This window comes from Elephas maximus, chromosome 7, assembly GCF_024166365.1.
Source record: "Elephas maximus indicus isolate mEleMax1 chromosome 7, mEleMax1 primary haplotype, whole genome shotgun sequence".
In the NCBI taxonomy this organism is placed as follows: domain Eukaryota; kingdom Metazoa; phylum Chordata; class Mammalia; order Proboscidea; family Elephantidae; genus Elephas; species Elephas maximus.
In genome coordinates, this window is record NC_064825.1 from 127,810,545 (window position 1) to 127,835,286 (window position 24,742).

The 24,742-nt window shown below is 57.0% G+C and overlaps 1 protein-coding gene across 8 annotated transcripts in view; it reads right to left on the bottom strand.

Moving 5' to 3' along the window:
* NRXN2 (neurexin 2) overlaps positions 1–24,742 on the bottom strand; it is a 117,038-nt gene that overhangs the window by 41,136 nt on the left and 51,160 nt on the right. For 4 of the 8 annotated variants that reach the window (XM_049892379.1, XM_049892375.1, XM_049892376.1 and 1 more), the window contains exon 1: positions 2,625–3,570. In XM_049892379.1, coding sequence (XP_049748336.1) covers positions 2,625–2,877 — 253 coding nt within the window. In that variant the 5' untranslated portion in view covers positions 2,878–3,570. Of the gene's footprint in view, positions 1–2,624; positions 3,571–7,985; positions 8,106–8,424; positions 8,599–10,135; positions 10,327–10,951; positions 11,334–11,752; positions 11,873–13,932; positions 13,960–20,272; positions 20,477–20,692; positions 21,080–24,742 lie in introns of those variants that run through there. The other 4 variants (XM_049892380.1, XM_049892381.1, XM_049892373.1 and 1 more) reach the window with 2 other exon arrangements.

The window sequence follows — 24,742 nt, forward strand, 5'->3', positions numbered from 1 at the left end:
ACTATGCCTGACTCCCCTTTCCTATCTCATCCCTTCACACATCTCCTCATTGCCCAGAAAGGCCATGTCCTAGGTGGGCCCCTTTGGAGGCAACACTGTGCCTCAAAGGAGTCAAAAGGGGACAATGGAGAGGGGAGTGAAGGTAAAGAGGACCACAAAGTTCATGGGGAGGAAAAGCGAGTTGAGATCAGAAGCAAGGTGTAGGGCGAAAAAGTGGAAGAAAAGAAAGAAACTGGAGAGTCCTGCCTGGAGAGAACCCCAGGTGGGACAGAGATTCCATGAGGGAACAATACTGGGGAAGAGAGATGAAAGGGATGAGGAAGAGGGTTTGAAGGGCCAATTCATCCTGGCAAGTGGATGAAGAAAAGGAGTTACGAAAAAGGAGATAAAGATGAAGTAGGAGAAAAGAGAAGAGGAATAAAAAAGGGGCAGAAAGATGGAGGTGATGTGCAAGAACAAAGACTGGGAAGCAAGGATGGGCAGATGGGCAGATGTGGAACAATGGTGGGAAGGCAGAGATGATGAGTGCAGAAATGGGAGTCAAGGAAAGGCAGAGATCGGAAATGATGAGGACACAGGGATGGAGAATGATAGAGGAACACAATGCGGTAGACAAACGAGAAGTGATGGATGGACAAAACGGGAAGTGATGAGGGTTTAGGGATAGGAAGTACACAGATGGGAAGTAACAAGGGGACAGAGTGAGAATTGATGAAGGTACAGTGATGGGTGACGATGGGAGATGGGAGGATGGAGGTAGAGAGATGGGAGGTGAGGATGGAGGACATGGAGATAGGAGTGATGGGAAGACAGATATAGGATGTAATGAGAGTACACAGATGGGATGGGATGGGATGGAATGGGGTGGAGGTACACAGATGGGATGGCATGGAGGTACAGAGATGGCAGGTGATGAGGAGTACTATATGAGAGGTGAGAGAGATAGAGATGGGAGGTGATGAAGGTACAGAAATGAAGGTGATAGGAGTACTATAAGAGAGGCAATGGCAAGGTGCAGAGATGGGAGGTGACGAGAAGGTACAGAAAAAGGAAAGGATGAGTGGACTAAAATGAGAGGTGATGGGGTCTCTAGGGTAGGAGATGATAGGAGCTCTGAGATGGGAAGTGATGGAGGCTGGCTTAGGAATAAAATAAAACATGAAGAGGGACAGACATGGGAGATAATGGAGGTAGTGATGGGAAAAGATGGGAGCACGTGATGGGAAGAGATGGGGACACAGAGAGTATGGAGGACAGACACGGGAGGTGACAGGTACAGAGATGGAAGAGATGGTACAGAGACTCTTATGGGTCAAAAATAAGTCTAAGATAGGAAGAGATGAGAGGAGTGAGATGGGAGGTGGTGAAGGGCAGAAATGAGAAGCGATATAGGGTCCAAAATGCAAAGTGATAGCATTTGAGAGGGTTGGAGAAGTAGGTTTTAAAATGAAAGGTTAGGAGGAACTGAGGTAAGAAAGTGTGGAAAGTGATAGAGGACTGACACGGGAGGCGATGGGGGACCAATATGAGAGGGGATGGGAGACCGACATAGGAGGTGATAGGAGACCGAAACAGGAGGTGAGGTGATGGGGAACTGACATGGTAGGTGAGGGGGGAATAACATAGGTGGTGAGGAGGGACTGACATAGGTAGTGAGGAGGGACCAACGTAGGAGATGAGGAGAAACCGACATGGGAGGTTATGGGGGACTGATATAGGAGTTGATGGGAGACCAAAATGGGAGGTGATGGGGGACAAAATGGGAGGTGATGGGGACCAAAATGGGAGGTGATGGGGGACCAACTGGGAGCTGATGACAGACCAACATGGGAGGTGATGGGGGACTGGGAAGGGGATATAGTGAAGGAGCATAAATTAGAAGTGATAGAGTTACAGAGGGTGAGAGATGCTGGAGATCAGAGGTGGAGGTAGGGCAGAGATGGGGAGGTATGGATGGAGGAACAGGAAATGAAGGGAAAGAGGATGGGAGAATGATGGACAAGTGGAGTGAGCTGACTGAGAGGTGATGAAAAAACAGTAATGGGAAGAAGAAGGGGAGGTTGCTGGAGGGACAGAGGTGAGATGGAGGTGGATAGGAAGAGGTGAAAGAGGAAGAGATGGGACATGTCAGGGCCAGAGATGATAGGTGGAGGTTGTGGGAGCATCAAGGTAAGAAGTAAAGGGACACAGAGATGAAAGCCAGTAATGGAAGCTGACGGTAAGGCTGAGGTGGAGGTGAGACAGATGGAGAAATGATAAGGGGCAGGGATGGGGGCAGTGATGAGGAACAGAAATGGGGAAGGGGGAGCTGGGCACAGATGATCAAAGGACATAGGCAGGTAATGGGTGTACAGAGATGAGAAGCTGATAAGGAGCCAGAGACAAGGCCGAGGAGGTGAAGGTGAGGCCGGGAATGAAATGAAGACACAGATGGGGGTGACGGGAGGAGGTGGAGTAACGGAGAGGCAAGGGTGGGGCTGAGATGATGGGAGCCTGAGAGGGGAGGTGAGGGGGTCCGGAGCCCGCAAAGCGGAGGAGCAGGCCAGGGTGCGGCTCGCGGGGGCCAGGGCCACGCGCGCAGAGGCACCGGGGGCCAGCCGGCCGCCGTCGTTGGCGCCACTTACCGTGCCCGCCGCGGGTGAGAAAGGGCATGCGGTTGATGGCGATGGGCACGGTGCCGTGCTTGCTGTGGAAGTGGTGGACGTGGTGGGTGGTGCTGAGGCTGGAGGAGACCCGAGCCCCCTCGGCCGCCCCCAGCAGCAGCAGCAGCAGCAGGAGCGGCAGCAGAGGCGGCGGCGGCGGCGGCGGTGGCAGGGGCCCGGCCAGGGCGGGGGGGCGGCGCGGGCACCCCCCCGGCCGGCTCCCCCCGGGGGGCATTTCGGCCCGGGGGCGGCCGCCTCACAGCCCCATGGCCGGGGGCGGGGACGCGGGGCTGCGCAGCCCGGCAAAGCCCCCCTCCTGCTCCGAGCCCCGGGAGGGGGGTAGGGGTGAAGAGAAGGAAAACCAGAGCCCAAGCCTCGGTCCGGATCCCACGAAATCAACTGGATCCCGCCGGGGAATCCGGGGTCCGCGCAGCGGCAGCGCCTAGGTCCAAGACGCCTGGGTCCATCGCGAAGAGCTAGGGGTCTCCCCGCATGCCAGCGGGGTCGGAGTGGCGCCGAGGGCCGTCAGAAACCCAGGGGAGCGCCCGGGGGAGGGGGCATGGTGCCGGGAGGGGGGAGTAGGGAGGCGCGGGGCCAGGCAGGGAGGGAGAGCGAGGGAAATCCTGCGGAAAACCGAGCCGGGGAGGGGGAGGGGGCGAAGGCAGAGAAGCGGACGGAGGCTCCGATTCCCAGCAAGGCAAGCGGGGGACCGACGGAGACCAGGGCCGCCGCCGCTACAGCTGCCGCCCGACGGAGACCCCGCGAAAGGAGGGAGCGGCCGAGGAGGGGGGTGGGGAAAGGGGAAGCAAATCCGGGTGAGGGAGGACGAAGGGAGAGCGGAAGAGGGGAGACGCGAGGACGGGGACCGGGCTGAGCCGAGGAAAGGCGCGAGCCTGCGAGATTCCGGCGGAGAGATGGAGGCAGCGGAGTGCTGCTGCAGAGGCTGAGACGGCTGGAAGGGAGAAGGAGGGAGGGAGGGAGGGGAGGAGGGAGGGAGGGAGTGGGGCGGGGAGGGGAGGGGAGCGCGGGAGGAGGGGCAGGGCGGAGGACCGCGCGGCTCCCGAGCTGCTGGCGGCGCTGGGCAGCTTGGCGCGGCACCTGGCTAGCGCGCTCCGCTCGCCTCTCCCGGCTCGGCCCGCCCTCCGCGCGCTCCCGCCGGCGAGAAGGGCCTGCTGAATAATTGAACAGGACGGGGCTCCGGGAGAGGCCGCGCTCCTCCCCCTCCCCCCCCCACCTGGACGAACTCCGAGAGTGCGCGCCGGGCCCGCGCGCAGAGATGCGGCCACCGCCACCCTGCACGCACCCCTCGGAACACACGTGCACGCTGGGCTGTGGACGGAATTGGGCACGGAAACACCCACGTACCCATATAGGCACTAGTGTGCGCGCGCACGCCGCGTACACACAGACTCAGACACATATGCACACATGTGCTCACAGACACTAGTACACGGATTCACACTCAGCCAGGCGTGTACACGTGCTCACAGAGGCAGACATGCACGCACACATACATGTTTGGGCACAGGCAATGAATGGCTAACCTGTACACATGCCCAAGCAGCTCACTCTCCAAAACAGGGCCGTCCATGTGCCTGCAAACACTGCACCCAAAGCCCCGCAGATAATAAAGGGTAAGGCACACCACACACAGTCTCCTCACCACCTCCCCGATAGGGTGCGCCCCTCACCCTGGCACAAGCCCCTCCTGCATTCCTCCAGCCCTCCTCTGCACTCCACCCCCCATCATCCTCTGCCCCTCCCTCCACGGCGGACGCAAGGACACCTGTCCACTGAGCACTCAGGACAGAGCCCTTCTTTTCCCCACTGACAGCCAGCTGGGAAGTCACTTCCATTTCAGGACGCCTCCCCTGACTGGTATCTGCCCCCCAGATTTTTGTGGGCCTCTGGGAAGCACCCAAGGCCTGAGAGCTAAGTGCCAGAGAGAGAGATGGTCTTTGCTTCAGATCTCATCTGGACACCGGGGCCACGTCAGCACCACCATCGACCTGGCCCCAAAGAGACGACTGCCAGGATGGGGGCAGAGGGTGTGGAGGGGAGGAGGCAGAGGGTAGAAGGAGGAGTGAGGTGGAGACAGGGGACCTGAAAGGAACCCAAGAACTTGTAGAATACAGTGAGGAGGAGAGAGGGGCAAAAGGAAGGGGAGCGGGCTCCCTGCAGCCTCGTCCTCCCGCCCTCTCTCTCCCAGCCTCTGCCCAACTCTGGAACAGAGACTGACACAGCTCTGAGCAGGCATAAAATTTATGGTCCCAGAGGGAAGGAGGGAGGGAGGAGCCGGTGGCGAGAGGAGAGGAAGGGAAACCGCCTAGAGGCCAATCAATATCAGTGAGTGGGAACTGGAGAGAGTAGGGGGGAGGTGCTGGGGAGGGGGAGGGGAGACAGGGCAAAAACCAAGCAGGGGACCAGAGGTGTGTGAGGATCAATAGAGGCTGCAGAGAGAATGGAGCAAGTGGGGAGATGGGAAACGGAGGCGAAGACGGGAGGCAGAGGTGGTGAGGAGCTGCCTGCCTAGAGGCTGAGACTGGCTGGAATGGACAGCACAGGAGGGCCCAGTGGGAGCCCTGGTCCAGAACCCTGGGCGCGTGTCAGGAAGTGCCCCTGCCTCCCACCTTCCCTTTCCCTCTCATTTCATATTCTCTCTCCCTTATCTCTCTCACCAAAGAGAAGTATTCTCTTCCTCTGGTCTTCTCCCCCCTGTCTTCTCAGGGAGGAGACCCCTGAGCCTTAGAGGAACACAGGGAGAGTCCCGAAGTCACCGATGAAGAAACAAGTGGGGAAAGACCGTTCCTTATCTTAGTCTCTCCCCCACCAGACAGCTCCACGCCCCAACCCAACCCCAACCCTCGGTGGACAGGCTGGCTCCCTCCACCTTGCCCATTCCCACCTTCCTCCCTCTCTTCAGGCCCAGGGCTCCCAGGTGACCACAGTGCCTCCATGAGTGGAGCTTACTGACCCGGGCCCTCCCGGCTGGGCTCCTGATGACCTTGTGCCTGCGGGGGAGGAGGAAGTCGAAGAAGACCCGCCAGAGAGCCTGAAAGCATGAAGAGCCCAGGAGAAGGGGGGGTTGTGGCTGGAAAAACGCTGGCAGAGCCCCCGCCCCACCAGATTCCTGCCCCTGCCCTGTGGGCACAGGCCTCAGAGCTGCCCCAGGGTCAGAGGTCTCCAAAGGTCAGCACATTGTTCCCCACGCAGCTCTCAGGTTGCACCCACCTTGTTTTAAGTGCCACAGCTTTGTCCAGACATGCAAACCAGTGCTCTAGAACAGTGACCCTTCCCAAGATGGGCCCTGTTCCCCAGTCCCAACCCACCCTGTCCTGCAGGCAGTTCCGTCCCACCGGCCTGGACCCCAGATCCAGCCTCTCTTCCCACCCCTGCTGAAAGGTGGCCGTGCCCTGAACCCCTATCCACGCTATGCTGTGATCCCAGAAGGCTCGAGGCTCCACCATGTGGGAGTGAAGTGGTGAGACGGGGCGGTAGAGTCCTTGACCCTGATGGCCTCCCTCCATCATCAGCATTGCCCCCCCTCCCCGACCCATGAGCAGTGGGTGGCAGGGGGTAACATACAGAGAGCTTGGGACTGGGAGTGACAGCGCCTAGGTTCTAGCGGAGCTCTACCACCGACGCGCTATGGCTTAGGGTGAGGAACCAGGCCTCTCAGAAGCCTCGGTTTCTTTCCTCATCTGTTAAATAGGAAGGATGGTCTCCATCCCATTACCTTCTCTGAGGGTCAGATGAAAAGGGCTTTGGAGACCACAAGATGCTACAGAATCAGTAGGGACTGTTGCTAGTAAGTAACAAAGGGGCCATCTCCGGACCTCCTGTTCAATGCTTAGTTACCTGGGAGGGGAGAGGCCTTGACCTAGCCCTGTCTTTAGACCCCAGCAGCCAGGGCTGAAGGACCCCTGAGCTGGCCATTAACTGGGAGGCTTCAGAAGGCACAGAGAGCCACAGGTCAGATAAGTAAAACCCTGGAGACAGGGAGGGGATATGGTGGTACCCAGGGCTGGCCGTGCCCGAGAGCACCAGGAAATCACCAAGGGAGATGGTCTGGCCATTCTTCCAAAGACGAAGGGAAACTAAGACCCTCCCAAGATCCTCAGTCCCTGGAAGCAGTAGGTTTATCCTGTGAGGAACTCAGGGCTTACACCCAGATGATAGGCCTCAGCAAAGTGGGATGGAGACAAAGGCTCTGAGCCCCATTCTTACCCCAAGTCTGCTAACTACTTCCAGAAACCCCCGGCCCTCTCCAGCCTCAGTTTCCATGTTTCCGTGTGTGTGTCTGTGTGTGTGTGTCTTCTCCCAGGCAGAATCTCATCTGCTTGGTCTCAGAAGGACAACGCCCCACCCCACTGCTGATTCCAACTCATAGAGACCCCATAGAGTTTCCAAGGCTGGGAATCTACAGAAGCAGACTGCCACATCCTTCTTCCGCAGCTGCTGGTGGTTGTGAACCTTTTGATTAGCAGTCAATCGCTTTAACCACTTTGCCACCAGCGCTCCAGGACTACCCCAGGGAAGAAAATTCAAGCTGCCCTCTCCCCAGCCTCTAGTCCGATCATCCTTGGGAAACTCCAAAGCCACCACCAAAGTACAGGGTGGCCTCTCCCCCTTCTGCCCAGCTGCCGTCCCTCCACCAGGCTCTGGCCACCACCCACCGGGGACTGGAAAGTGCCAGGGAGGGGCCTCCAACAACATGCAAGTTGGCAGGCAGATGCCCAGCCCGGGAGGAGAAGCAGAAGACACGACAGAGCACCCTTCTGGCTCGAAGGGACAACCTGCAGCTGGGATTCTAGGGAGAGGAAGGGGGAGCAGCAGGGACTCCCCTGAGCCTGCCCTCTGAGGTGCAGCCTATTCTGGACAGGAAAGAACAGGCTTCCATTGCAGGCTTCTGAGGGCACCACAGGAAAGGGGGTGCAGGTGGCTAACAGCCCCACCTGTGCAATAGTGGGTACGCGTGAGCTATGTGTACACCATGTGAGGCCATCGCCAAAATCACATGGGTAGAGCAACAAGTTCAGCCCCACAGAGGCTGACACCACTGGAGGTGGCTGAAGGGAGCAGTGTCCCACCCTCTGATAAGGTGGGAAAGGCCATCTACCAACTGATCCCCTCGGGATTCCAGGAGCAGCAAGCTACTCCGCAACAGGGCAGATGGAAAAGACCCTTGGTGGGGACAGAGGGCAGCAGCGCCACCTGGGCTCTCGTGACAAGAAGGCATGCAGCACAGCTCTCGGGGACCCTCTCTCCTCCCCAGCAGTCCCAGCAGCTGGAACCCAGGGGCCTGGATCTCGCCTGCGGCCCTCAGCCCGCCCTGGCACTCACGGTCATTGCAGACAGGGCCTCCGTACGAAGTCATGGTGCAGTCGCAGGTGAAGCCGTCCCACTGCTGCAGGCAGACGCCCTGGTTGGCACAGGACTCTTCGGTGCAGGTGGTGCTGGGGCCTGGAAGAGGCAGGAGGAGGCACACCCCCCGCTCAGCCAAGCCCCCTCCCTCCTCAGGAACTTCGGAAGCTTCAAGGCCAAGGCCAAGGCCAAGCACTGACCAGGGATGGGGCTGGGAGGGTCTCAAGCACTGCTAGGTTTGCCCTTGGACTCTGATAGGAAACTAGGGTGACAGGCCACAGGGAGGACAAGTGAGTCTTCACCCCACTGTCCCCTGCCCTGGGAAGGAAGGCCGCTTTGCTGAGCAGAGGCTACCCTGCCCCAGCCTGTCTCTCTGCAGCCAGCAGGGCCACCCTGAACTCGCCTACCCTCCACTCACCGTCACAGCCCCTCTCCACCTGCCCGATACGGTGCAGGGCGTCGGCGATGAGGTCTGGGAGGCGCCCGTTGAGGTCCACGGAGGCCAGGCAGCCCTGGAAGCCGTCCCGGGAGGCCACCAGCTTGGGCAGGTTGCTGAACATATTCTTGCTCAGACCACCAATGTACAACTCTCCTGCAAGGGGAGTGGGGTCAAAACCCAGGCTTCCCCGGCTCCCATCCGGGCTATCAGCTGTCAGGTCCTCCCACCCTCCCAGGCTCTAGGTATCCCACCCCAGACTCCACTTCCCTTCTAGAGATCCGGAGATCTGCACAGCCCCACCCCCACCCACCTCTTCCTTCCCCACTTTGCCATCTGTCTGCTCCCCTCCCAGATGCAGGAGGAAGGGGAGCAGCTGGAGGCGCCTGCTCCATGCTCTCTCCCACACGTTTGATTCCAGTTCCGGCCTCTAATCAGGGCCTTTCATAGATGTTTGGCCCTATCTCCCCACCCCCGCTTCCTCCCCCCATGTCTCCAGTTCCAGAACTCCGGCAGGTCTCTAAGCCCAGTCCCCAGCAACTAGGGCTTGGCCTGGGGACGATGGGAAGACGTTCTCCTGGTCACAGCTGCGTGCAATGCAAGACCAACCTGGATGACCCCTGGGAGTGCTGCCACATTGGATTACCTGTGGCACAGCGCCCCCTTCTGGGAGTAGGGAGAATTCACAGCACTTTGCAAGGAGACCAAATCTCACTGCTTTCCAGTCGATTCTGACTCACAGCAACCCTATCAAAAGGTTGGCAGTTCAGATCCACCAGCTGCTACTTGGAGCAGTTCTACTCCGTCCTATAGGGTCACTATGAGTCAGAATGGACTCGACGGCAACGGGATGCAATGAGATGGGACCTAGTTTAGTTCCAACCCCGTCTGCTGTCTACTTGCTTTGTGACCTCAGGCAAGCTATCTAACATCTCTGAGCTTCTGTTCCTCCTCTCTACAAAAGGGGGTTGGAGTCAGTGGCCTCTGAGGAACCCTCCCAGCTCTGACGGGTTTGAGTCACACTGACCTACACGGCTGCTTTGAGCACGTGCAAGGAGGTAGCTCACGCTGCCCCAGTGGGCGATGGGGAAGCTGCAGGCCTCAGCTATACTCCAGTTCTGATACCCGTGTCTCTTCGCTTGCCCTCCTCGTCCTGACTCAATCAGCCACTCTGGGGACAGGCAAGTGTGGCCTCCAGTGACTGCTAGAGAAGTGCTGGGGAAATGGGACCCTGGTGTGACCCTGAGCCCAACAGAGAAGGTATGGGGTCCAGAAAGTCCCCAGAGCTATCCCAGCAAGTGCTCAAGATAGATGACCAGTCTCCAGGGACCCCAGTTACTGCTATCCCCACTTCTAATCAACCACTTTCCACCCCAACCAAGGAAGGCATCTGCCAGGAGGCTACACCCCTTTTTCTCTTTCCAGCTCTCATCCAAGAAAGGTTCCTCAACCTCAGAGTCCAAGGGGTCCCTGGAAGGCCTGGCCTACCTACTCCTCACTCTACAGTAAGGCTACCAGGCGCCTGGTGAGACACAATCTGTGGCCAGGCTTCCAGTGTGGAGAGAGCAGACGCAGGGAAGAGTGATGGGAAGCTATGGGCAGGGGCAGATGGAGAACCACAAGAGCGCTGGAGCACCCCAGGGAGAGGGTGTCTGGGCTAGGACCAGGCCTTCTCAGAGGCCTCTGACCCCACCTTTGAGATCGAGGTTTCGGGCGCCATTGGAGTGCTGCGTGACAGTGCGGGAGTCAATCTTGAGCGTATGCACGTTGCCTGGGTCCCTGGACACCACCACGTTGTGCCACTGGTTGTCATTGACTGGTTTGTCCGAGTTCCCCTTCATCAAGGACGGGCCATTCCCCAGGTCAAACACATAGTGGATGTACCTGCCCCGTAGTAGGGAGGAGACACTCGGTCAGGAGGGCCATGCCAGGGGTGGAGCTACGGTGAGCAAGAGTCCTAGCGGCCATGGGAAGTAGGGACAGAGAAGGAGGGCAGCATTCCTGACCCCATAAGAGAGGGACTCACACCAACAGCAAGAGGACTCTAGTGGGAGGTCCCATCCTGGGGAGAACAAGGGGAGGGAGGCCACAGAGGAGCCAGTGCCACTGACATGGGCTCAGAGGAGCTAGTCAAGGGGAGAGGTTTGTGGGGTGGGGGGGGCTCTAGAGGCAGGGGCAGGGCTGCTCTCAGGTGGGGTCCTCTAAAGCAAGAGGCCACAGGGACAAGGCTCTGTGTACAGCCTGTAGAGAGGGCAGGAGACCCGAGCCAGGCCAGTAAGCAAAGAATGGATACAACTGGAAAGACCCTGGCAAGGAAGCAACTGGGGAGTCACCACAGTAGAAGAAGGGGGTGCTTCATCTCCATCTTGGCTGGTGGTTGGGGAACTGCATCTCAGCCTGTGGTTTGGGGGGCTTGGCCATCTCAGCCAGTGGTTGAGGGAGCTGTAACTTGGCCAGCAGGGGGAAGGGGACCACTTCCTTGACAGCGGTGCAAGGCCCAGCACCTCACCCCTTGACCAGCTCGATGACAATGAAGTCATTGCCGTTGCCTGAGTTGAACAAGAGAAGCCCGTCGGGAGCGGTGGTCTTGAACTGGAAGAAGAGGTGCATTGAGGCGTAAGCTTGGAGTGTGGCGAGCGCCAGGTAGCTGCTGCGACTCTTGAAGGTGACAGGGTCAGCCACAATAGCACGCAGGCCAAAGCGAGCATTGAGCTCGCAGTAGGTGATGTCACCATCCTTGCACTGGTCCATGTAGGGCTGCCCGTTGAACACCAGCCCACTCAGGTGCCCGATGAAGTTGGAGGGCACCACAGAGATGAAGCGCCGCTCCGTCATGATACCCGTCTCAATGTTGTGGAACTCCAGCCGTGTATGGGCTCCTGCCATCTGTCCTGCTCGGGACAGGGGACAGAAATGAGGGGTGGCTTTGGGGCACTGGCTGCAAAATCATCTGTGGGGCAGGCCCTCAGGTTCCCAGGTGCCTCATCCGTCACCTGAGGGTCCCATGTGAGAAGCATCAGCAGAGATGCCCTCAGGGAGGCGCTAACAGCAATCATAGCTCCGGGTGACAAGGAGGAGTTGAGGGGTTTGTTCAGTCAAGGGCTGACAGGCTTCCAGGCAAATGCTGCCTGGGGGAAGTGACATGGCCCCCAGAGTCCAGACCCCCGTAATATACCACCTCTTGGGGAGAAATGCCAGAGGCAGCTTGCCCAGATGGTGGCCCAGGAATGGCAGCCCAGTCAGTGGCCACGCAGAAGAATGGGGCCAAACCCTAGTAATACGTCCACCTCCCTGGCCCCAGACCACCTACCTTCCACGGTCACGTTGTCCACAGACAGCTGAAGGTTCTTGCCACGCCGCACCACCCTCACCGTGTGCCACTCATTGTCATTGAGCTTGTGCCCCGCGAAGAGTGTCTCAGGGCCTTTACCTGCGGCACCAAGGAGGGAGTGAGCAGGCCTCTCTCTATACATGCTCCCGCAGGGCTTCAGGTAGCACTCCGGGTGGGCACCCAGAGCGCCTCGCCACTGCACACCCCTGTGCTTGCGTGTGCATCCACATTACCTTATGGCCCAGGTCTGCACACAAGTACACACACGTGCAACTTCACCTCACACCTGGAGCACATACCTATTCAGAGCTTGTGCGTACCTAGTCACACACACAGACACACTCAGCACTGCCATTCCATACGACCTCAGGGGGTGCCATTCACCTAGAATACAATGTGAATGGGGCCACCTGGAGTTGTACGCCGAGCTCCCCCACACTGACACACATTCCATAAGACACCTAAGGACCTCCACTGTGCATAGCCAGCACCTAAATTCCTAGCATATACACACAGACTTAAAACTTTCAAGGCCACGCAGAGCCTCACCATCTACCCAAATGTAAAAACACACCCACACCTTCACAGCTGTACACAGCTGTACACACAGCTATCCCACCCACAATCGAACCCACTGTGGCCTTTCTGTGCACACCTGGGTAATTTCACACACCGGGACATGCAACCACACACACGGTACATTGGTATCCAGCATGGGCAGGGAGGGGAACGTTCTCTTTCTTAGGAATTATGACCATTTATTCAATGCCAGGATTATAGCTCCCAAGTCTAAAGTAGAACATACTTATCTGTCAAGTGTTGCTGAACTTTCCAGTACTCCTAGATCATCCCTGGGCCCCTTGGTGCTCACTCTAGCTGGGGTGGAGACAGGGGTGGATTATTCAATAGGCAAGGTAAGCACAGTGCTTACCTTGCTTACCAGCTCATCTGTAGTGAACAATTTCACATTTTTCCACCACATCAAAAACTCTGCTTCTAGGTATGGCTGGCATCTGTCTCTCTCCCAACCCCACAGCATCTTCCTACAGAATCAAAGCCTCTTTTCAAATTTACAATTCCTTACTGGGGTGGATGACCCAGTAAGCAAGGTAAGCAGAGGATTACTTGTGCTTACTTACCAATCTATAGCGAACAATTTCTTTGAAGATGATCTGGTAAGCAACGTAAGCACCGTGCTTACCTTGCCCTATTGAATAATCCACCCCTGAGGGAGAGTTCTGGCATTAAAGGAGATCTTGGATGGTGCAGTGAACATGCTCGGCTGCTAACCAAAAGGTTGGAGGTTTGAGTTCACCCAGAGGTGCCTCGGAAGAAAGGCCTGGCAATCTACTGCCCCAAAATCAGCCATCAAAAACCCTTCGGAGCACAGTTCTAGTGTGACACACGGGGTCACCATGAGTTGGAATCAGCTTGAGGGCAACTGGTACTGGTGGGCTAGCAGGGTTCACACATACGCCCAGGGCCATACCACACACAGAGAGAAGCACCAAGCACACACAGACTTTCTGCCTCTGCCCTACCACACTGGAGGGCTCTGGTGTGCAGTCTCAGGCGGATATACCGCGCAGAAACACTCAGAGCACTGAACCCAGGCACACTCGGATACTCAGGAATGTCCACTCCCGCTCTCCATCTGACCCCTCTGAGAGAACCCCCATTTGACAGAAACTCGCCACCCCACCCGATACACAAGCTGGGAAAGGCTGAACTTTCGGGGCTCTGAACACGCTCACCTCCCCGCCCTCATTTTCTTTCCCGCGTGCCTCGCCCGCCCTCTTGTGGCCACTGCTGGAGGTGCAGCGGAATATCCCCAGCCCCCTCAAGGCTCCTTCCTGCAACAAGGTAGGGGGACCGTCCTGACGCAGCGGCTACCCACAGCCTCCTCCCCACCATCCCGCTGACTCGGGATGACAAGGAGTCTGCCTCCCCCTCCTAGCACCCAGTGAGCTTCCTGTCCAGGACCCTCTGCTTCCACAACCACACCAATCCCACCCTCAATGCCTGCCCTCCCTCCACCCGCTGTCCAACCCCGATACAAGCCAGAGATGAAGCCTCTTCTTCCCCCCAACCCCTCCCCAAATCCCGGTGTCCAGCGTCCCAGTTCCCTTGGGTCTCTGCAGAAGAGGGAAGCCACTTACTGGGTGCGCAGCCGACGCGCAGGCAGTCTGGGGGGGCCATGGGGCGGGCAGAGGGGAAGGGGAGACAAAAGGCAGAACAAGTTTTTTTTTTTTTTTTTTTTACATCCTTCACAGGGAGGGGTGTCTGCGGGCGGGGGTTCCCCCCGGGGGCCACTTTCCGGGGACCACGCGTGCCCAGGTGCCCGTTCCCCTTCCTCAGTTGGACCCCTGTCCCTCCAGCCCCCAAAGGGCTCCAACCCTCCCCAGAGATGGGAGGCAGGGCAGTTGAGTGATGAGAGGAGGGCTTGTGCCCCTCTTCTTAGAGGGGTCCAGGCCTCTTGTGTCTGAGGGAGATGGGCACCTTGGGGATCACAGTCGTACAGGGGATCATGGGGGGCTGAGGGCCTGACCAACCCCCATCTCCCCAGTCTCTGGGAGAGAATTTGATGGGGGGGTCAGGGTCCCTGCATCCCCTGCTCTGGGACAACTCCCTGCTCAGAGCCCAGGTTGTGACACCTCTGGGCTCTGAGCTAAATGGAAGGGTTGATCCCAGGGTCCCCTTCCCGTGGCCATATGCCTCTCGAAGTCCCAGGGGGCTAGCACCACCGCTCCAGGAACCTTCCTTCCACCTCTTCCTCTCCTGGAGAATGCCAGGCTGCCACTGAGGGCCAGAAACAACCCGTAGCCCTGAAGAGGGACTAAGGAGGGGCAAAGGCCTCACAGACAGGGCCCCCCAATATGATTCCTCAGGACAAAAAGCGAGGCAGGCATAAGCAGACATCCTGAGCAAAGTGCCCTGGCCCTGCCCCAGCCCTGACATTGCTTTCCTCCTACTCTGGGGTCAAGGGCCCCTGGGGCCACAAAGCACACTGTCTGCTCAGAGCCTGCAGCGCTGGCCCCAGTCCCCCGACCAGACACAAGGGGAGCGGGTGAGCCAGCCCTTGTTGAGGGGACAGAGTGTTGGGGTCCTATGAAGCTCTGGTTTAGGTCTTTGGATGCCCACATCATCTCATCAGACCCAGACCCCAGACCTCAGCCTGAGGGAGAGAGAGGCTGCCTGGGGTGGCAGAAAGTTCTGGACTGTAAGGCAGAAAAGCCAGCCCTAATCCCAGTCCTCAGGCTAACTCACTGTGTGGCCTCAGGCAAATCACCCCGCTCTGAGCCTCAGCTTCCCCTCTGTGAACTGACGGGCTGAGCAAGCGATCCCAGGCTAGAGCAGGAATTAGTGATCTGGGCTGGCCCTGCCTTCACAGAAGGGCTTGCGGGCTCTCCTTTTTTTAGCCATATCCTTGGTATCCTGTGCCTCCTCCCAGGAGAGGGTGTGCCCACATACTCGGTGGCCCAGGAAGCAAAGGGGGTGGCACCTGGCATCCCCTGGGCCCTTGAAGGTTCCTGTAGTGGAGGTACACAGAGGCCCCCTGTGGCTCGGAGGGCTGTGGGCCCCTTGGGAAGTACAGCTGAGCTCCACACGCGTTGTCAACCGCAGCAGAAGAGTGGGGGGAGCAGCCGGGACCCTCGGCCACAGCCTGGCACCAACGGAGGGGCAGAGGAGGTAGAGAAAGGCCAAGGGGCAGACATGGGGGAAGTCAGAGCCACAGTGAGAGGAAAGAGGGAGAGAGGGTCAGAGGGAAGGAGGAAGAGAAAAAGTGAGGACAGCAGGTGGCGGCAGGATGGGGTGGGGGGGGGAGGGTGCCAAGCCCTGGAGTCAGGTCACGGGGGCTCTCTCGGGACCAGCAGAATCTTCACCAATGAAGGGTCCAAAAAAGAAAAAAGGGAGCTGGGAGGGCAGGCCCATCCCCTGTTGGGAAAGAGGCCCCAGGGTAGGAGCTCAGTTCTTTGCCCTCCCCAGCGGGGGAGTGCCAGGCTCAGGGAAGCTCAAAGTCCGTCTGTCCAGAGAAGAGGTGTTAGCACCAGGCCCACCCCCTGCAGCAAGTCCACCCTCAGAAGCCCCGCTCCGGTGGAGTTGGAGGAGAGCAGCCAGGAACTGAGAGCCAGTGGGAGAAAGTCAGGCTTCTGTGCACACACCTGCCCAGCACAGAGTCAGGGAGCCCTAACAGAACAGCCTGTGCTCCATGTGCAGGAAATGGACAGAGCAACTAGCCTGCCTGACCCACCAACAGACCGGGTCAGGGTGTGAATGGATGATGGGACAAGTAGGGGAAGGTAATCCACATGAAAGGAACTCAGGAAGTGAACTTGGGCTTCTGGTCCCATCCCACCCGGGAGGATTAGAGACCAAGGCTCTAGGCAAGGCCAGCGTCAGGAGCCTACCAGCTGTCATCTCGTCTTGGAAAGACATCACAAAGTGGCAGCGGGCACTCCTGGTACAGCCCTTGTTCACAGCCAGGAACTCCTGAAAGAACCTACAGCCTCGGGTAGGAAGCTCCCTCCTTCCATGGCCTCGGCGATTAAAAGGCTTTGAAGTGTGATGTTTGTTTAGCCTGACTTTAAAAGTGAAGGAGGGTTAGGTCTGCTCTGTATTCCTTAAGAGGGCAGAGCTTGGTCCACAAGTGTGGATTTCAGAAGGGTAGGTTGGCCATCTCAGAGGTGGGTGCTCCTGACATTGAAAAAGGGCCCCCTGGCGATGGGAGATGCTCGAGCCGGCCAGCGACTGCCTCTGGAGAAGGCTGAACAGGGTGTCCCCTGAGGGCCTTCCAGCTTGGAGATCCTTTCACTACAGTGTACCCTCCACCCTTCAGCCCCCTTCAGAGCTGGGGCCGCATGGGCACATGTGGTGGGGGCACCCCAGGGATCGGGGAGGAGGCCCCCGAGGCCACACTGCAGGGCAGAAGGCAGAGACCCAGGCCACACTGGAACAGGGTAAAGAATGCCGGAGACACTATCATCTTCTGGGGACAGAGATCAACTGCCCTGCTCAGGGGACAACAGAGGGCTCCAGGAGCTGGCTCAGTGTCTGGTGTGGTGGAGGCTTGGGAGTGGGGTAGGAGGCTCAGGCCAGTCTCGCTGCCATCCTCTGCCTGGAAAGAGACAGCAGTGCCTCTGGCCCTCTCTTGTTTAGCAAGTACCCCATCTCCCGAAGCTGGCACTGAGGGCCTCCTCCCAACTGCCCGCCAAGTCATACCACAGCCTCAGGGCCCACTTCAGGACATGGCCCAGTACTGAGCCTACATCGTTAGCTGCCTCCGTAAGCCTGGCTTCCCTCCTAGAGGATGAGACCAAAGGCCACAGCCCAGGCCGCCATCAGGCTCCCCGTGATGCCCCAGCAGCGAGTCCAGCCCAGGATGAGGGCCTCGGTTGAGCCTGTCTGTGAGGCCCTGTAAGCCCTTGGTGATAAACAGGATGAGGATCAGAACAGGGCTCCTGAAGTGGGGACCAGAATGGGTCACGCTGTAAGGAGGCAAGCCCAAAGGCCTGGCTCCCAGCCTAGGTCCCTATCCCAGTACAGAGAAGGCTGGGCAGGTCTCTAAGCATGTGTCTTGCATCTATACAATGTCTTCATACCCATGATTCCATCGAAGCCTCAAAACCACGTGGAAGAAGCAAAGTGAGGATCCTTATCCCCATTTTATAGGTAAAAAAAGAAGAGGCTCAGAGAAGGGAAATGACTTACCCAGCAGTCAAGACACCAGGCCTAGAACCCAGATCTTCTGGCTCCAAGCACAGTGCCCTTCCCATCATGGCCTAAGGCTGTGTGGCTGGGTGTGGCCCACCTGCTTGTCTCCAGGTACCTACGTGGCTATGTGTCTGCAGGTGCCTACGTGGTGGCTACACACCTCTGTATACATACATCAGTCGGGGTCATGGACGGCTTTTCATGGGCTACATTTGAGATGGTCTCTCAGCACATATGTCTCTGTGGCAGCGGCAGGGGCACAACCAGGGCGGGAGGACCATCCTGCTGCCTGCCAGTCTGAGAAGCCTGTTCTTAACATGATCGGGCCTGCCAGGGGGGCCTCCTTGTTCTCCAGAGACTTGTGTGGCATGTCATGCCCAAAGGGAGGAGAGGCGAGATTCTAAGAGTAGGAAGACCCAAGGTCCCACCAGGTACTTTTCCTGGCCGAGGACTCTCTCTCCTGTCTAATTTAGAGAAACACAAGCTTCTTCCTAAGGTAGTCCAAGTAAGAAAGAAGCCATCTGCCTCCCAGAGCCTTCCCTGCAGATAGGAGGCCCTGATTCTCCCTGCTGTCTGCCACCAGCACACGGAGCCATGCGTTCAAGACCCATGTAGGGGCAGGTCTTGGGCTGGGCACGGGACCACTCATGAAGTCCTGGGCTGGTCCTTCCTGTGACCTGTGACGGTCTCAAGGATGTAAGGAGGTGTTAGGCAGGCCTGTGGAGGGTTGGCCACGGGGTGTTTCCCAACCTGCTCTCTGTGGCAGAGCTGCCCCCGCCCACCATCCACTGTCCATGGGCTGTAATGGTGGACAGAAGCAGAAACGCCTCAGGGAACACTTCACTGAGACCCACCCGCCTGCTCACAGCCCCCTCTCCAGCCTCAACCACACTCTTGGCAAATCCTTGTCCTGGGAGTACAAAGGCCAAATGCCCAAAAGGGGAAAAGGAAAGGACAGTATACATTTATTAATGAGGTAATAGGCTCCCAAAAGGCCCTGATCTAGCCCAAAATGCCCTGGAGGCCACTGTTAGGATGAGACTCCAGATAAATAGTTAAAAGCTCAAAGCTGTGCCTTCTTTCCAGTGAGGATTCTAATCTCCTCAGAAGAGACTGATGTCTCATCTGGTCCAGGACACAGCAGGTGCTACATTTTTATGAGCTTAGAGAGGCCCGGCTAAGATGGACAGATGTGACCCCACCCTGGACAGCACAGGACCTCCACTCCCAGAGTTCCCCTGAAGCAAACACTCTACAAGGTGGGGACCTTGTCTTACTTTCTGCTGTACCCCTGGGGTTCAGAACCTACCAGGCACTCATAAGGTGCCCCATAAACACTGGCTGAATAAGTGGGTCTGCTGCGTTCCTCTTGCCCCTGAGCACGAGGGCTGAAGCCCATGGAGCAAGCCAACGGGCCTCAGGGTCCTGCCCCGTGGCCACCCCAGGGACTGCCAGCGAAGCTGAGCTCAGCCACCTCTCCCACACTGGCACGGGCAGAGAAGAGCACCACCTAATGTCAAGGGCCAGCAGCCCAGCCCTATTCCGGAAGTGGGGGGTAGGGGCATGGGAAAAGCGCTCAATTTTAAGGCAAAAAGCCTAGGCTTGCATCCAGGGCCACCTCCCCCATCACTAGCTTTGGGATGTTGGACACATCAGTATATGAATTACCTAACCTATAAAACAGGAGGCTAATGCCTATGTAAGGAGCCCTGGTGGTGCAGTGGTTAAGTGCTCGGCTGCTAGCCAAAAGGTTGGAGGTTCCAACCCACCAGTCATTCCGCAGAAGAGAGATGTGGCAGTCACTCCCACAGCAACCCTATAGGACAGAGTGGACCCTATGGGGCAGTTCTACTCAGCCCTATAGGGTCACTATGAGTCAGAATCAACCCAACTCAACATTGGGTTTTAGTGCCTATGTGGTGTCTTCACAGGTCCATGAGTGGCACAGTTTGCACTTGGCTGCTTATCAAAACGTTGGTGGTTCAAACCCACCCAACAGCACCACAGAACAAAGGCCTGGTGATCTGCTTCTATAAAGATTACAGCCAAGAAAACTCTATGGAGCTCAGTTCTACTCTGTAGCCCATGAGGCCGCCATTTCTTGGAATCGACTCGATGGCAACAGGTTTGGTTTTTTCCTATGTCTTCCTGGGTCAACTCTATGACTCAAACGGGGATGCAAATGGTGCTTGACAAAGGAAAGGTGATGTGTAGCTGTGTGCCATGCACACAGACCCAGACGTAGAGATGAATCTACACAGGCGGGGCAGACCAGGGCGGCTGATACAGGTTCGTTCTCATGTCTGTATCTGCCACTGCTCTGAGCCCAGGCTTAACACCCAGGAGGTGTCAGTGAGCACTTCCCCAATGCATGAGCCAATGAATGAGCAAGCAGGTGAGCAAACAACCGAGAATGATCTGTGTCAGAGCGAGTGTGTGCAGGATGGGCACTGCCGAGGCTCCACGTGTGTGCCCTGGGAGGACAGGTGGCACACCCCCAGCACACTCGGGCAGATGGTATGGCCACCCTCTGCATCTCCATTACTCACAGTGCTGGCAGTACCGGAGCATCCCCCATACTGCGCACCCTCCTCAGGGACAGAGCTCACAGGGCTCTGGCCCAGGCTGGCACCTCCCACCTCTAAGCCCAATGGAGGGCACCCCTCACCAGTGCCCCCACCAGCTTCTCCAGACAGAGGGGGGGATGGTCAGAGCCAGGCCAGGGAGGGCCAGGAGGTGCGGGCAGGATGGTCACTGGGGCAGGTGGTCACTGGGGTGGATGGTTACCGAGGTTGACTGTGAGCTTCATCTGCCCCCCGTCCAGCTCTAGTCGCAGGGTGTCAGCAGATTCCCGGGAGGTGGTGGCCATCATAAGTCCGTAGGCCCGCTGGGACATGAAGCGCAGGGACACGTCCTCTGCCTCCGTGTGCATGGCGTTAGGGAGCATGATCTTCATGTACATGGAGCCATCGTAGCTCAGGACCGTGGCCTCTGCCCCAGGGGTGGGGGGACAGGGGTGGGGTGGGCAGGCAAAGGCCAGCGGAGGGAGAGAGAAGGGGAAGAGATGATTACAAGGAGGACTAGTCCCGGGCTGGCCTACGAGGGGCCCCTGAGGAAGGGAGCCTAGGGACGGAAGACCGGGGTTCACCCTGAGAAGGAGGGGCAGGGTGTGGGAAGTGGGGTCCCCGGGAAGCAGACGTGCCTCACCTCTCTCGCAAACCCGCCCCAGGAAGCCGGTCCCAATGCAGTCACAGACAAAGCGGTTCCAGCCCTCTCGGCAGACACCCCCGTTGCGGCAGGGGGCGGAGGCGCACTGCTTCAGCGTTTCCCGGGAGCAGAAGGGCGCAACACCCACCGCGCCCTGGGCCTCCGCCAGGCCCCGGAGGTCTCGGCTACGCCCGTCTATGAAGAGGTCGCGCACGCAGCCCACGTAGCCAGCCCGGAGTGCCGCCGTCCACACCTCCGGGGGCAGGGGCAGGTCCACCCGCCCCCCGTCGGGGAGACCGCCTAGGTACAGCTCGCTCTCCAGGTCCAGAATCTCGCTCTCTCCGCTGGCCAAGAACGGCGTGCTGCGGCTGTTCACCGAGATGGAGCCTGGGGGTGAAGGAAGAGTGGGTCTCAGTGGGAAGGCGACCCAGAGGCGCCACAGGTCACAGAGGGGACGCCCTGACTGCCAGGAAGCCCCCGTCCCACCCCTGGACCCACCGTGGGCTGAGGGGGCCGAGCAGCAGCCCTGGGCTGGAAGCTCGGCCCCAGGCATGGCTTGACAAATGTTTCCAAGTCCAGGCCCTGGCGTGACTGCCCCACCCAGTCCAGCAGCAGTGGGCTGTGAGCCTTTGTGCAGACCCCTGTTCCCACCTGAGCAAGTCCCCAGAGCTTGTGCAGGAGGTGGACACACCTAAAAGGGCTGGAACATTCCCTGAGTCATGCCCCCAGCCAGCTCCTTTGACCAGGAAGCAGAGACAGAGAGCCTAAGGAGGCTGAATTGGTTGAATCCAGAGTTGTTTACCCACTGTTACTGAGTTTTTCTTACTGTGTTCCAGGCACATAAAAAGAAAAAAACAGCCGCTGTCGCTTGAGTGGATTGTGGCTCGTGGAGACCCATGTGTGTCAGAGTAGAACTGTGCTCCATACAGTTTTCAATGACTGTTTTTTCAGAAACAGATTGCCAAGCCTATCTTCTGAGGCACCTCTGGGTGGACTTGAACCTCCAACCTTTCCGTTAAGTAGCTGAGTGTGTTAACTGTTTGTTCCACACGGGATTCCACTTAAGTCTCAGGATGGCCCAGTGACATTGATACTTTAAGATCCCATTTCAAAATGAGAGGCATGGCTTAGAGACAGGTAGTCTGGCTAAAGTGGCCAACCCAGGCAGCAAGACCTCAGAGCCTACACCCCAGTCTCCTGCCCCATGGCGCCAGCCCTTGAGCCTGCCCTCCTGGCTGGTGGACAGGACAGGCAGGCAGACCAGCTCCTGGAGCCTATGAGACAAGAAGTGACCAGGAGGAGACTAGGCCAGGAGCTTTTGACTTGGAAAAGTTTTTGGAAAGAGGCTAGTGATCTTAGAAAAAAGTGTTGGGGCCAGGTGTGAGTTTCAAAGCCTTTACTGAGATTTTAAGCAGCAGAAACCTATACTCTAGAAACATTTTTTTCTTGTTTGTAGTTTTTATTCTATATATTGTCCTTCCCCTTTCCTTTCTCAAGTTTGGAAGAATTCTTTAAAAAAAACTTGAAAGTCGGCCTATCTCAGCGGAGTTAAGAGAGAGGCCAGGAGGGTTTTGGTCCATATCATGCCTGAGCTTGGAAGGGATCTTTGGGGAGGGGCGGCATGGCTGCAGGACATCAGAGCGTGAACACAGGCTGGGGAAATACAGGGCGCAATCAGGGCCTCTTCTGCACACGTGGCTCCCTAAAAAAAAATTTTTTTTTTTCACCACCTCTGCTCAAAACCCTGTCTGAAGCAGAGGATCTGCTTCCCTGTGCTTCATTTTAATAACACAGCCCTGAACTTGTTCTCTCTCAACAACCTGTCAGATCCCCCAGGGTCTCACTGCTGAACTCACTTTCCAGGGCTAGGGGCCCACTCACTCTCGCAGGCCCCCAAACCTGGACTGCCTGGCCACTCCCACCTCCCTGTGTAGTCAGAGTCACCAGATGCAAGCTCTACCCTCCCCCCCACCACCACCTGCTGGGCCTCCCTACCTGCCACCACCTGCCTGGACTCTCAGCAAATGTGAACTGAACTGAATGTTGGAGAAGGAGAGGAAGGGAAACAAAGAGATGGGAAAGGGGGTGTATAACGGAGACTCAGAGTCCCTGGGTGGAGCAAACAGTTAACCAAAGGTTAGTGGTTGGAAGCCACCCGAAGACTTCTCAGAAGAAAGGCCTAGTGATCTACTTGTGAAAGATTATTGTGAAAGTTATGGAAAACCCTACGGAGCACCGTTCTACTCTGCACACACGGTCGCCGTGAGTTGGAACTGACTCAATGGCAACCGGTTTGGTTTTGGTTCTCACGGAGAATCAATGAGAGGAAATTGAAGTGGAGTACCGGCCTCTGTTCCAAGGTCACTCAAAAGAATGGAAAAGGTCAAAGAGAGCCTTGCTGGAATGAACGCCAAGTCTGCGTGGTTGGGTATGTAAATGTGAGCCACCAAAGACGTCTAGGGCTCATCAGGACGGTGATCCAAGAACCAGCCAGACCTGGTGTCCGGGCAAGAGATCTGCATGAGGCTAACAAGGCCACCTCCTGAAGGCAATGAGGAGCAGAAGGCCCTGGGGTTCTCTGTAAGGCTCGGCAGCTTTCCAGCCCAGAGCACCAGCATCGCCTGCGTGGAAGCTCTGGACGGCAGTGGGCATTCTGTGAGAACCCACCAGTGCCATCATGAGACAAACCAGGGATGAACCATTTAACATAAAGCCCGGGAAGGAACACAAAGGAGCAGCAAGCCCACGAGAAGCAGACAATTCCCAGAGCCACAGTCACCCCACCCAGCTCGGCAGCATGGCGACCGCTGGGTGGGGGGGCACGTAGCTCTTGCTGATGTTGATAAATGCTTACACTGGCTGATGTGTCAGGTCTCATCTGTATCTATTCTCTCTTTCGTGGATAATTCTCTCATGTTCAACAAGATGGAAAAGAGTAAAGAGAAGAGAAATGGGAGGAGGCAGAAAACAAGGAGATGAGAAAGGAAGACAGAAAGGGAAGAGTAGAGGACCAGGAGGACAGACCAGCAGAAGATTCAGGAAAGAGCACCTGCCGGCCCCAGCTCTCTATGCTGCTTTATTGCCCCCCTCCACCCCAGAAGATGAGCTTCGTGACAGCCAAGACCGGCTAGTTCACTGCCAACTGTATCCCCAGCACCTGGGACAGCCCCGGGCACCTAGTAGGTGCTCACTACACATTCCTTGAGTGAGTTAATAAAAGAAAGTTTAATCAATATAGATAGAAGGGAGACATGATTGGGAAGTTTTTGTTTTTTTTTTTAAGAAGAATGGGATATGTACTCTGCTACTATGTTACTGCTTTTATAGATGTTCTCTTGTTTTCTCCTCTTGATGACTGTTATGGATTGAACTCTGTCCCCCCAAAATGTGTGTCAATTTGGCTAGGCCATGATTCCTAGTATTGTGTGGTTGTCCACCATTTTGTGACCTGATGTGATTATGCTGTGTGTTGTAAATCCTAACCTCTATGATGTTAAGGAGGCAGGATTAGAAGCAGTTATGTTAATGAGGTAGGACTCAATCCACAGGATTAGGTTGTATCTGGAGTCAATCTCTTTTGAGATATTAAAAAAAAATGAATCTTACAGAGAGGAGGGGGACCTCATTACCACCAAGCAAGAAGAGCCAGGAGTAGAATCCATCCTTTGGACCCAGTATCCCTGTGCTGAGAAGATTCTAGACCCAAGGGAAGATTGATGACAAGGACCTTCCCCTAGAGCCAACAAAGAAATTCTTCCCTTGGAGCTGGCACCCTGAATTTGGACTTCTAGCCTCCTAAACTGTGAGGGAATAAATTTCTCTTTGTTAAAACCATCCACTTGTGGTTATTTCTGTTATAGCAGCACTAGATGACTAATACAATGACCCTCATGTAACCATTCCTTTTATAGATAAGGAAACTGAGCCTCCGAGGGGTTATGTAATATGCCCCGTAAGAGGGAGAGCTGAGGTGTGACCCCAGGGCTGACTGAGTCCCCACACTCTGCTCCTTCCATCCTTGCACCATGATGGAAGGGAGGAACTGGGAGG